Below are 13,983 nucleotides of genomic sequence, written 5' to 3'. Positions count from 1 at the left end.
AAAGAGGAGCATGTGGAGTCACATGGAGAGACAGACTGACAAATTAGGAAGCGAAGGAGAATTGTGGTGTGGACGTGGATGTGATACGAAGCATTAAGAGAAACACACTGAGGTGGTTGGACACATGGAGAGGATGGAGAGCGAGAGACTGACGAGGAGAGTGTGAGTTAGGTGAAGGGGGGGAGGGGGAGGCCAAGGTTGAGATGGAGTGTAGAGGTATATGAGAGAGGGGGGTGTGAGCTGGGAGCAGGGCAATGAAATGGAGGACAGGGCGACATGGAGGCGATTTGTTTGTGGCCACCTCTTACGGGATTAAGGCGTCTGGCAATAGATAAAGATAGATAGCTTGTTCATAATTACAATAGTTATATCTATTTCAATGTTTTACGTGATGGTGGGTATAAGTAGGGGGTAATTTAAGTGGGACTGGGTGGTAAGAAGGGGTAAAAGTGAGAGTTTTGGCAAGTGGCTAGACTTCACTGTATCATTATACATGCAAACATACTGTTTGAGTGACATGGGTTTGAGTACCACGGTTCTTGTCCAGTCCATACTATCCATGTTATTCGAAGATTGACGGTACATGTGATCCCTAAAGAGCAGAAATAACTAAGCCTGAGAATTTTTATTCTAATACACACTAGCAGAACTACTAAGTCATATCATTAAATCAACTGTTTGTATGTGGCATGTTCATTCCACTGAATACATGTATAACTGCCCGCCGGTAGCTGTAATCCAATATTGATGGGACTTCTTGTCTACAGCCAACAAACTGATAAGCACACAGTACTATATATGATAATTCTACGCTTAGTGTGTAAGTCTAGAAAAGACTAACCTGAACCTGGTAAGGTATCTAGCAGCTTTCATCCTGGTTTTGACTTCCTGACACATCATTTCCTGGGCCTGCATCACATCACTTGCAGCACAGATGATGTCATCAATCATAGCAAATTTAAGAGACTGTGTAAGAAAGCCTCTAATACCACCACACTGGGTCACATATGTCTGGGCCTCAGGGGGGAAGTACTCCGACACTTGTTCCCGCAGACGAGCATCGTGAATGGACATCGGACCCTCTTCTTTTAGCCACTCGTACACGAATCTGCAGGAACAATGAACATGTGTTTTAAGATTTAGAAATCATGGCTACTATATAGATTATATACGACTTTAAGATTTAACTCCTTCAATCCAATGATATACTTTCATATTCTGATAGTCAAATGATTATACTTAACTATGATCAGACTGTTAATAAAGAAGGAGATAATGATGGCAACAGAGTATCTAACTACTCCAGTTCAGAAGGTCTCTGAAGCTAAATAAAATCATCGGGCATTAGCAATCCTGTAACAGAATATATAATAGATCATCTCACTAAACAAATACAGTATTTTGCATGATCACTATGAACAGAGAAAAAGTAACTGGGGTGAATACGACAAAAGATGGAAAAAATGAGAGGTAAACCTGAAACAAGAAAGATGAGTCGGACTGATAAACTGTACTGTTTGAAAATGTTGCATTGCAATTTGCTAATACGAGAGGAAAGTTGGCAAGACCATTTTATACTTATGGAAGTGTAACAAAACTTTAAAATACATAAATCCCTAAATTACAGGCCTGGGTGGGTTAAGATTGTGAATGAAGAGTTGACTGGAAAGATGGGACTTCTATATTAAGTGTTCTGGTGAGAAAGGGAAGACTAAGATGGTTTAGGAGTGTGTAGAGGATGGAGGATTACACCTGTGTGAAGAGTGTAAGTGGTGTCAACGCTGAGGGTAGAGCTACAAGAGGCAGACCAAAAAATAATCTGGAATGAGGCCATAAAGTGTGACCTCATGGATAAGGGAATGAACTGAGAGGCCGCTAGAGATCAAGCTGCACGGAGAGCTGCTATTCAGTGACCAAAGTCAACACATCAACACATGCAAGGATGTTAAAGCCTTTATAAACAAAACAATGAGAGAACAAACTGTCACACTACATGAAAGCAAAACTGATACTATGTGTCATCTGTGAGTGAGATGAAATACCAATAAATGAAACACTGATTTTTTTTAAGTCTGGATCACTGGCCAAAACTATGTAACCAAAGCCTCATTCAATAATCTGATGTAACAGAGCCAAAGGCATGTCCAAAAAGTAGATCCATCCAGATAATGGAGTTCTCCCTTGGTTCCCCCTTAGTACACAACCCATCTTTGAATGCCAACATAAAAGGCCACTACAGTACATTGTACAATACTTGACCCCATCTGATCAAGCAGACCTATAAACCAAAGCCAAGCACTTACCATGATTGAGCAGACCCATCAATCACAGACAAGCAATCACCACTGCAGGGTCATACCCTGCAGTGACTGTTCATGTGGTGATAATCTTCACCCACACACATTCCTTTTGTCAAGATGAAATGCAAAAACGTTCGTAAAATGATTTAATACAGCCAGATCACAGTGTCCGGGTAATGGCTTGTTCAGACAATGGACGTCCAGATAATCGAGAGATTAACGTACAGTATTCCCAATTACTGTCTTTACTTCTGTTCCACAAGGGTGGGCAACATTCTAGCTGCGAGTGTACATGACATAAATTATAGCTAACTGCTCGTCAGTGGAGAAGTTACAGACTCTGTACAATAATCCAAGTAATTTACAGCATCTGAGTTTGTGTTCTTATGCCTCCATAGGAACACTGAATTTAGAAAATCTGTGGGGGGGGAAAAAAAAAAATGTAGAAGAAAGTGATACCACAATTTTATTATACATCATAACCTTGTTTTATGATGAGGGTGCATCTGAAAATACTATCTATTACAACACAATTTATCATGCATCGTCAATTATGGATTCAATGGGGGTACATTTTTGGCCAAGGATCACCCACCCAATAAAGTCTAAAAACAAGTTTCCAACTCAACTAAACTGGTGCAGCAGATATTTCACCTAACTCCACTTCACCTGCAGTTTAACACCAAAAATAATTAAAAAAACTACAGCAGTTCCAACTCACCTAAGCTGGCAGTTATTTCACTTCATATGCTGCTTCAACTCAACAAAACACTTTTGTTCCATCACTACCACTAACACATCTGATAGTGACTGCGTTCAATGGTCATCTTCGAACAAACATATGAGTGCGAGCTTGCATGTCAATGATTGTACAGTACCATACACTGGCAATATAGTAGTGCTTGTTACCATGCCAATTACACTGTATATAATGGTTTGAAAAATTAAACCCTTTTATTAAACTGCATGGTTAACAACTGTACCAATATTTCACAGTGGTTATGTTCAAGAAAAGTTTTAATTTCCTGAAGGTATCAATACCTTCATTCTTCACTAAGTTATTCAGCTGACTATCAAAGATCTGAAAGCTTTGTTCACCTCTAGATTGCTCACCTCAGCATCGTTTTCGTTTTTCATTTTCGTTTTTAAAGGCTCCAACATGCTTGCATGTGTCGGCCTTGGTCACCTAATGGCGGCTCTCCATGCTGCACGATCCATTGCAGCCTCCCTGTTCAGTCCCTTAACCCTGAGGTCACACTTAATGACCTCATCCCATGTCTTTCTCAGTCTACCCCTCATAACCCCACCCCCAATATTAACACTTCTCACCTTCCTCACTCAATTATCATCCCCCATCCTCTCTACATGTCCAAACCATCTCAATCTACCTCTCCTCATCACAACACCAATACACTCCAGTCCCATCCTACCTCTCAACTCTTCCACTGTAAACCCAGCCCCTCCAGGCCTTGGACGCAGGGACGCACTGCACATCCACCTAATCATTGTCATTTCTGTACGTCTGAGCCAGCGAATATCTTCCTCCTGCACTGCCCAGGTCTCACTACCATACAGCATTACACTCCTAACACATGCTGCATACAAAGACCCCTTAGCACGTAGGGAGAGTCCTCTCAATGTCAGGAGAGGCAAGAGCTCCCTGAACTTCTTCCAACCATTTCTCACCCTAGCCACAGAGCTAGCTCCAGCCCCACCTCCAGCACACAACATGTCTCCCAAATAACAAAACTCTTCCACACACTCAAGAGATTCACCAGCAAGTTCAATCCTTTCACGTCTGACAATCTCCACCTGCTCACCCCGACACACCATACACATAAAATCAGCATTATCTCGCAGTCTACCTCTGATACCACTACATCTCTTATGCACCCATTTATCACACACACCGCACAAGATGGAATTACTTCCCACGCCCTTGTGGCAAACTGCACATGGCCACTCTCCCTCGTCTTTGACAGTACCGCCACCAACCCTAGATATCACTTTTGTTTTATCTGCATTTACCCTTAAACCCTTGTGCCTCACACCATCTCTCCACTTCCTAAACCTTTCCTCCGCCTCTCTTTCGTTCTCTGCAATCAACACCAAATCATCAGCATACAACAACTCCCACAGGAGTCCGTTTCTAAAGTCACGTGAAAGGGCTTCAAGTACCATGATAAACAACATGGGACTCAAGACTGACCCCTGATGCACACCAACATTCACGGAAAACTCATCACTCAAATCTCCATTCACTCTTACCTATGTGTGAGCACCCACATATATAGCCATAACCACCCTAACCAGCCACTCCTCCAAGCCAAGCTTTCTCATTGCCCACTTCACCACCTCTCTAGGGACTCTGTCAAAGGCCTTTTCCAAATCAACAAAAACAAAATAAAGATCCCTTCTCCTACCAATATATTTTTCCTGAAGCTGACGAACAATGTCCAGCATGTCCAGCTACATAACAAGCTACATGTGCTTGTAACTGCTTACTAAGTGTCCAAGAAGTACACATTTAATCTCAAGAGACCAAGATGGCTCAACATACCTTGTGATATAAAAAATAATAGTAACTAAAATAAATAAAAACAAATTAAGAAACAGAGATACGAATGGAGTGCAGGTAAATTTTATTATTTGTCAGAGGAGGTACAGGTGCTAAGAATATTTTGTTACTGATCAAAAGACTGAGATGCAAAAACTGGAAATGAGGTGAAAACAAGCAACTGGCTATGTACATAACACAATGAAGACAGGCTGGTGCCACTTGCATAAATATTTCCACAGACTCTCAGTCGCCACTGTATCAAGCAGTGTAACATATACCATGTTTATTTTTTTACTTACTGGGGCTGTTGTCGTGTTGCCATTATTTTCCCATTTATATATGAAAAAGTAAATAATCCTCTCTTGTATTGGCACGGTATTTCTGTTTATATTTTCCACAACATAAAAGACAACAAAAAAGATTGTGGTATTTGGGGGTGTCCATCATCCACTCACTCAATGCAGGGATGCCTTATGGTCTCTATACTCAGTGGCAAGCCAAATTGTTCTTGTACCCATGAAACCATTTACTATGATAGGTGGGTAACCATGTAACCGGGGTTTTTGGCAGGGTTAAGTTCCCACAGATTCTCCTATCTAAAATCCCTTAATCATGGCAAATATCTCGGACAGCCTCACAGGACCCAATACCTGCACAAGGCCCAACCAAATGCGTTGATTCCTAAGGCTATGCAGAATGTGAGAGGTGTGAATGCGGAAAGCAAGAGGGTGGATGTGGTGAGTATGTTCAAGAGTTAGAGATATGTCGTGATGGCATGGTATGAAACAAAGATGAAAGGGTGTGAAGTGGAGGAGTGCGAGGGTGTGAAATGTGTAAGATCGGGCATGAATGGGCGAGGAAGATGCATGGAAGGAGTAGCTTTGTTGATGAATGAAGTGTGGCAGAATGGAGTGAGAGATTACAAATAAGTCAGCTCGAGATGTATGTAAGTCAAGTTCAAGTTTGAGAAAGTGAAAGTGGCTGTGATTGTAGCGTACGCACCGTGTGATGACAGGAATGAGAGGGAGAGAGATTTTGGGATGGGCTGGATGAAGCAGTGGAAGAAATGCCCAGGAGCTATAAAGTGATTGTAATGGATGATGTTAATGGAAGAGTAGGCACTGGTCCTGAGGATGACATAATGGGTTGTAATGGAACACAAGGAGAAAATGATAATGGGAAGCAACTGATGGATATGTGTCAGGAAAGGAGGTTGTGCATTTGTAACTCTTATTTCAAACATTAAGATGCACATAAATATACATGGTATAAAGGGAACGGAAATCGTGTTGAGAGGAGCCTGATTGATTACGTGCTCATAGAGAGGTCGATACTGTGAATGGTTGCTGATACGAAGGCCATGAAAGGACAATGTGGAGGTCTATCAGATCATAAGATTGTGGTATACAAGACCAAGCTGAGAGGAGTGAGGTGGACAAGGAGAGAGAGGAGCAGTCAGGGGGTAAGACTGAAAGTCGACATGCTGAGGATCAGAGAAATGGCAGATGAATACAGGATCAGAGTACGGGAAGAGTTGAAATCAGTGAACTGGAGTGAAATGGATCTGGACAGCCTGTGGAAAGCATACTGTATACAGATTGCTTAGTTAGGAATGTTAAAGTGGTGTGTGGCATGGCAAGAGTAACAACGAAGAAGAAAGGTATGGCATGGTGGGATGAAGAGGTTAAGAGAGTGGTAGAGGAAAAGAGGAAGGGCTAGAGTGGATACAGGACAGGGGTTCAATTGAAATAACTGAATATATTCAGGGCAAGAAGAATGTAAAGAAACTAATGTAGAAGAAAAAGGAGGTAAATGATGATCTAGGAAGAAAAATGAATGCAAAATACTCTGAAATAGAAGGTTACTCTAGAAAGAGGTATGGGAAATGTATATGTGACAGGAGAAAGAAATGAGAAAGTGTGAAGGATGTAAGTGGTAGATTATTAACTCATGGGGATGAATTAAGGACCAGATGGAGAGAATATTTTGAAAGCATAATGAATGGGAACGGAGAGAGCAGTGCAGCTGTAAACACAATTGGTTTTGGGGGTGTGCAGAGAAGGAATGCAGTGCCAGGAAATGTGACGGCAGCACAAGTGAAGAGTGCAGTGAAGCAGCTGAAAAATGGGAAAGCAGCTGGGGTTGATGAGGTGTATCCAGAGATGATTAAGTTATTTTTTTTTTTTTATGCAAGGAAGAAGGAACCAAAGGCCATGAGCCCGCAGTAACAGTTCCCTCAAAGAGAAAAACAAAATACAATAGAGAGCCAAATTCAAGATCCGATCATTCTGAGATGCCTGGACACACTGTGTTTGAAAGACTGGAGATCATAGGCAGCAGGAAATACAGACAGAGGGAGACAGTTCCAGAGCTGACCTGTTGCATAAATGAAAGACTGGGAGTAACGGTTAACTCTTGCATTAGAGAGTTGGACAGAAAAGGGATGAGAGTTTGCTGCCAGACAGGTGCTGCGCGCCCGTCGTAGAGGTGGAGGAATGCAAGCACACAGTTCACAGGAGCAGTGACCATTAAAGTAGCGATAGAAAAGAGATAAAGATGCAACATTGTGGCGAAGAGACAGAGGTTGAAGGGAGTCAGTAAGAGGAGGAGAGTTAATGAGACGAAAAGCTTCTGACTCCACCCTATTGAGAAGGGCTGTATGTGGGGAGCCTCCCCACACATGAGAGTTGTACTCCACACAGGGGCAGATAAAACCCCTGTATAGAGTCAACAATTGTGCAGGGGTAAAGAAAGAGTGGAGTCGGCTTAGCACACCCAATCTCTTGGAAGCGGATTTTACAAGAGATGTAATATGATCTTTCCAAGATAAGTCCCGAGTAAATGAAACCCCAAGTATGTTCAAGGATGATGCAGGATCAAGCTGAATATTATTAAACATTAATGGGTATACCTGTGGAAGATTTTGTCGGGTTGATAGGTGTAAGAACTGAGTCTTAGATGCATTAAAAACAACTATATTATTTTTACCCCAGTCAGAGATACGAGCCAAGTCAGACATTAGGTGTGCCATAGCCTCATCCCTTGTTTGTTGAAGCAACTGTTGAGATGGGCGTTGTGGGAACCGAATGGAAAGGTGAAGGGTGGAGTCATCAGTGTATGAGTGGATAGGGTTAGATGTACAGCTTAGAAGATCATTGATGAATAAAAGGAAGAGAGTTGGTGATAGGACAGAGCCCTGAGGAACACCACTGTTGATAGATCTAGGAGAAGAACGATGGCCGTCTACAACAGCGGCTATAGAACGACCAGAAAGGAAGCTAGCGATGAAGGCACAGATAGAAGGATAGAAACCATAGGAGGGCAGTTTGGAAATTAAAGATTTATGCCAGACTCGATCGAAAGCCTTTGAGATGTCAGGTGCAATGGCAAAGCTTTCCCCAAAGTCCCGAAAGGAGGATGACCAGGAGTCTGAAAGGTAGGTGAGAAGATCGCCAGTGGAGCGTCCCTGACGGAACCCATACTGATGATCGGAAAGAAGGTTGTGATAGGAAAGACGCCTTAAAATTTTTCTATTGAGAATTGACTCGAAAACTTTTGAAATACAGGACGTTAAAGCAACTGGACGATAGTTGGAGGGTTGGGAGTGGTCACCCTTCTTTGGGACTGGCTGAATGACAGCAAACTTCCAGCAAGAAGGAAAGGTACAAGTTGACTGACAAAGGCGAAAGAGTTTGCCTAAGTAGGGTGTAAGCACAGAAGCACAGTTCTTGAGAACAACAGGAGGGACCCCATCAGGCCCATATGCCTTGTTAGTACTGAGGCCAGTGATGGCAGAAAATACATCAACTGAAGAAATTTTAATGTCAGCCATGAGGAAGTCAGAGGGGGGAAGTGATGGAGGAACAGCACTGGAATCGTCTAAGGTGGAATTGGAGGAGAAAGTCTGTGCGAAGAGATCTGCTTTATCAGTAGAAGAAATAGCTACAGAACCATCAGAGTAGAAAAGAGGAGGGAAGGATGATGAGGTAAAGTTGTTAGAAAGATTTTTGGCAAGGTGCCAGAAGGAGCGGGAATGAATTCGAGTTGAAGAGCTGAGAGCATTTAGTATGGATGAAATTATTTTTAGTAGAGCGAAGAACAGACTTAGCACGATTCCGGGCAGAAACGTAAAGATGATGTGATTCAGGGGTGGGTTGGCTCCGGTACCTTTTGTAGGCCCTCTCCTTGTTGCAGACAGCATTAGAACAAGCGTGATTAAACCAAGGCTTTCTTGCGTTAGTCAAAGGATATGAGAAAGGAATGTATGCTTCCATGCCCGAGAGAATAACCTCCGTAATGCGCAAGGCACACTCAGATGGCTCCTGGCCACGGAAGCAATAATCATTCCAGGGAAAATCAAAGAAGTACTGCCTGAGGGCCTCCCAGTCCGCGGCTCCAAAATGCCACAGACGACGTTTCCCTGGAGGGTCCACAGGCCGTACCGGAGTGATAGGACAGGTTAAGGTAATAAGGTTGTGATCAGAGGAGCCCAACGGAGAGAAAAGATTAACAGAGTAAGCAGAAGGATTAGTTGTGAGGAAGAGGTCAAGTATGTTGGAGCTCTCTCCAAGGCGGTCAGGGATACGGGTTGTACAAGCTGCTCTAGGTCATTAAGGATAGAAAAGATGTAGGCTTGTTCACCAGGTGGATCCGTGAAAGGAGAGGAGAGCCAAAGGTGGTGGTGAACATTGAAATCTCCTAGAATGGAGATTTCAGAGAAAGGAGAAATGGATAGAATGTGTTCCATCGTAGAAGTAAGATAGTCGAAGAATTTTTGATGGTCAGTAGAATTAGAGGATAAGTAAACAGCACAGATATATTTAGTCAGAGAACGACAGGAAAGCCAAAGCCAAAGTGTAGAGAATTCAGAAGAATCGAGTTCAGGAAAACGATAGCAAGATAAGTCGTTGCGTATATATACACAACAGCCACCTTTGGCTTTGAAATGAGTATAGAGAAAGTAGGAGGATACAGAAAAGGGTTTGCTGTCAGTTGCCTCAGACAGCTGAGTCCATCCATCCATCCATAGCCAGACGCCATGTATCCCAAACGGGGTGGTCAAGGGCTTAGAGTTAATTGTTTTACAGGGAGGGGCACTAATCCTCCACCAACCCCACTTGACACGTAGGGATGCCAACAGCATCTGGTGTTCCCAGGCGGTCACCCATCCAAGTACTAACAGCTGAGTCTCCGTTAGAAAAAGAAGGTGAGGTTTAGAGGAGGAAAGGTGGTGCTCAACAGAGCGAAAGTTAGAGGAAAGGCCGCGAATGTTGCAGAAATGAAGAAGAAGAGAGTCAGACAGTGGTTCCAGGCACCTCGAGTCGTCATCGGGAGAGGGGCAGATGGTGGGGGCATTTATGGTCCCCCCCCCCCCCGGGGACTCCGAGGCTGTGTGTTGTGACGCCATGATTTTTTATTTTTGGAAAACGAAGTGTAGTGTGTACTGTGCATGTAGTCTGGTGTAGATAGTTTGAGAAATTTGTACTGGAGAGCATGCTGGCTTACTCTCTGTGTAACTGAGACACTGAAAAAGTTCAGCAAAAGGGGATGGTCAGGAACTAGTCCTGAGGGCTGATGAAACGGGAGCTCCAGCACTCTCTGTCATCAGCTTTCCATCCACCTCGGGAGTACTGCCCTGCTCAACTGGTGCTACAGTAGAGAGAGAGGAATAAAGTGCTTGTTGGAGATATGTAAAAAGGCATGGATGAGTGAAACTGTGCCAGCAGAGTGGAAATAGGCTGTAATTGTACCCCTACACAAAAATATGGGTGAATGAAGTGAGTGAAGAATGATCGTGACATAAGTTTATTGGCTGTGGTATGGAAGGTATATGGAAGAATTATTAAAAAGTAAGAGAGAAATCAGAGGTCCTAGTGAATGATGAACAGGGTGGCTTTAGGAGTGCCAAAGGATGTGTGGATCAAATACTGTATTTGCGATAAGACAGATAGTAGAGAAGGCTTGTGAGAAGGACTTAAGGCATTCATGGATCTGGAAAAAGCATACGACAGATCTGGAAAAAGCATACGACAAAGTACAGTAGATAAAAAAGGACTGTGGAAGGTAATGCACATGTACAGTGTAAATGGTAAGATGCTAGGTGTCATCAAGTCTTTATGATGGTAGTGAAGCATGTCCAAGGGTAACTGGGCATCTAAGTGAATGGTTCACGATTGGTGTGGGCATGTGACGAGGTTGTGTGATATCCTCATGGTTATTCAATATTTATATAGCTGGGGTGATGAGAGAAGTAAAAACATGAGTAATGGAGAGAGGGATAATGTTGGTAATGAATGGTAATGGATGGACTATTTCAAATTTTTTGTATGCTGATGATGCAATTACTACTCACAAATACCTTACAAGAACTTGGTAGACTAGTGCAGAGTTTTGCTAATGTCTGTGAGCATGATACCTTAAGAGTAAATGTAGAAGAGTAAAGTGATGCTTACTGAGAGAAAGGTGACTCCAAGTATGATGTTAAAGTGAATGGAGAGAGACTGGAATTGGTGAGAGAGTTCAAATACCTGGGTACAATGATACGAATGAAGGGAAAATGTGCAAAAGAAGTGGAAAGTAGAGTGACACAAAGAGGGAATGTAGCTGAGGCTATGAAGTCCCTGATTAGAAAAAGAGGCTTGAGTGTTGCAGCTGCACGAGGCTAACATGGAGTGTTAGTGCCGGCTTTAACATATGTATGTGAGACTATGGTGTGGCATGAAAATGAAAAGTCAAGAGTGACAGCAGTGGAGATGGGACTGCTGAGGAATGTACGTGGAGTACAGAGGGTGGATAGGATACGAAATATGTGATTCATGAAAGATGCAGAGTGAGGAAGTCTGTGGACACCAGAGGAGAAGAGAGTGTACTGAGATGGTATGGTCATGTGAAGAGAATGGATAATAACAGTGGTGAAAAAGGTATATCTGAGTGAATTTGATGAGGGAGGAGGTGAGGTATGCCAAAGAGAAGGTGAAAGGATAGGGTGGATGAGTGTGTGAGGAAGAGAAGTATGGAAGTCAGTGTGGCTAGTGAACTGACAAGAGATCGAGCTGGCTGGATGAATGTTGTGAGAAGAAATACATGATCAGGGATTTGGCACCCCTTTTACTGTGACAGCACCCAGACTGACTCTATCAGATACGATCATGTGAAGCTACAGAACGTGATGAACGCTTTTAGTGCATCAGACAGAGCCAAGATTCGGGGGCTTGAATGATGAGTCAACGGAAGTGTGGCCCATTGAACTGGGCAAACTTGGGCTGTCTGGACATTGCTACTCCTCACCCTGCCCTAGGGTGGGAAAGGAGGTCTGAGTGATGATGATGATTGTGTTGTCTGTGGGTGATGTGGTATCAGAAGCTAGTTTGTCTATACTACATTGATGATATTAGTCAAGACAGGTTGAGGGAAGTACCATCGGAGAAGTGAGAGTATGACAATCGATCAATCAATCAATCGATCAAAATACAGCAATCCCTCATTAATCTGGACATAATAGAGCCAAAGGCACGTCTGCATAGTGGCAACATCCAGATAATGAACGCTATTTACCAACCATACCCAGACCTTACCTATACCCAACCTCCAACCTATACCTAACCTATTTGTACAGCACCTATGCTTAATTTGGCTTTGTTTTCTGGTCATTCAGGCATATTTAGACATCAAAACACACATAGGAATATCCAAAGTAGTGCTAAACACCAAGAAAACCATAGAAAAAAGAACACTGAAAACCAAAAAACACCCTACGTATACATACTGTATGAGCAGGACCCCTCCTAATTTTGGCACTGTTTTCAGGTCAATCTGCCATATTTACACATCAAAACACACATAGGAATATCCACAGCAATGCTAAACACCAAGACCCCCCCCCCTCAAAAAAATGGAATCCAGAAATCATCCCACTTATACAATACTGTATGGACAGTATCCATCCCAATTTTGGCACTGTTTTCTGGTCATTCTGCCATACTGAGACATCAAAATATCTATAGGACTGTCCATATTAATGCTAAACATCAAGAAAATGCATAAACAACAAAAATTCCACAAAAAAACTGAAGACGGTTTGAAAATCAGTTATCTGTGACAAGTGATTGCTCCTCGGGCTGAAAAAAAAATCTACAGCCAAATATGCCACTGGAAATTAGTTATATTGGTATAAATGGTATACCATCATCTTTGCTGGTGTTTATACTATGAGATAAGCTAATGAAAACACATAAAACTAATTGGGCAAAAGTACAGAAATGCAGTGAGAATAAAGTGTTCTGGCGTAAAACTTACCTTCATATAACTTCCCACAATCCTAGTGCAAAATTTGGCGGCACCTTCCCTGAGTTAAGCATATGTACAGAAGCAGAATTTCATGAGCTTCCTTGTTGATTTTGCGGAATTTCGATATGACCAATAGCAGTTGAATAAACCGCAAAAAAATATAAAAACTCACGTCAGTGTTATCACCATGGAAGAGAGTAGAGACTGACGGAGTGAGGAGGGAGCCGGGAGGGTATGGAGGAGGGACGGGAGGAGAGGAAATGCATGACTGTGGGCAGGATTTTCATTCTTCTGTCACGAGGCAGACAGGCGCTTTTACCATACATTTACTCGTAACTTGGTGTCTGTTGGATATTGAGTGGCCATGCAGAAACACAACTCAGGGGGAGTGGACGACCTTGGATGTTTGATCAAGAGGCAGACGGCAGTTGTCACTGAACATGTACTCGTGGGTTGCGGTCTGTGTTACAATCTCAGTGGCAGTTAGGAAAGACTTAGCCCAGTGGCCGTGTGATAATGAAGATTTAGTGGTTATGCGCACGGACGTTTTGACATCGCTTGTGGATTACAGTCGAATTACTTGGGTGCTGCAGCTTCGTTTGGAGGGATCGGACGAGCATGCAACTTTGACCATTCAGTATAGGGGCGGACAGATATTTTAGCTCTGGTTGTGGGTTACGGCCTACTTCCTGTTCATGGCTCAAGCCCAGCGGCCACGATACCAAACCCCTGAACATGTCGGCTGGCCGGCCAAAATTCTCAGGGACTTTTACATCTGGATAATAGCATGTAAATTCAAGTAAATTCAGATAATGGTTTAATATAGCCAAGGTCCAA

The 13,983-nt window shown here is 42.9% G+C and overlaps 1 protein-coding gene across 1 annotated transcript in view; it reads right to left on the bottom strand.

The window, feature by feature from the left end:
* LOC145407821 (uncharacterized) overlaps positions 1 to 13,983 on the bottom strand; it is a 262,418-nt gene that overhangs the window by 75,219 nt on the left and 173,216 nt on the right. Inside the window, exon 23 of the mRNA XM_080278678.1 lies at positions 842 to 1,108. Coding sequence (XP_080134804.1) covers positions 842 to 1,108 — 267 coding nt within the window. The remainder of the gene's footprint in view (positions 1 to 841; positions 1,109 to 13,983) is intronic.

This window comes from Coenobita brevimanus, chromosome 74 (assembly GCF_032717465.1).
Source record: "Coenobita brevimanus isolate Jiangsu-jjx chromosome 74, ASM3271746v2, whole genome shotgun sequence".
Classification (NCBI taxonomy): Eukaryota; Metazoa; Arthropoda; class Malacostraca; order Decapoda; family Coenobitidae; genus Coenobita; species Coenobita brevimanus.
The sequence above is the reverse complement of the archived record's forward strand: the minus strand, read 5'-3'. Positions and strand labels throughout refer to the sequence as shown.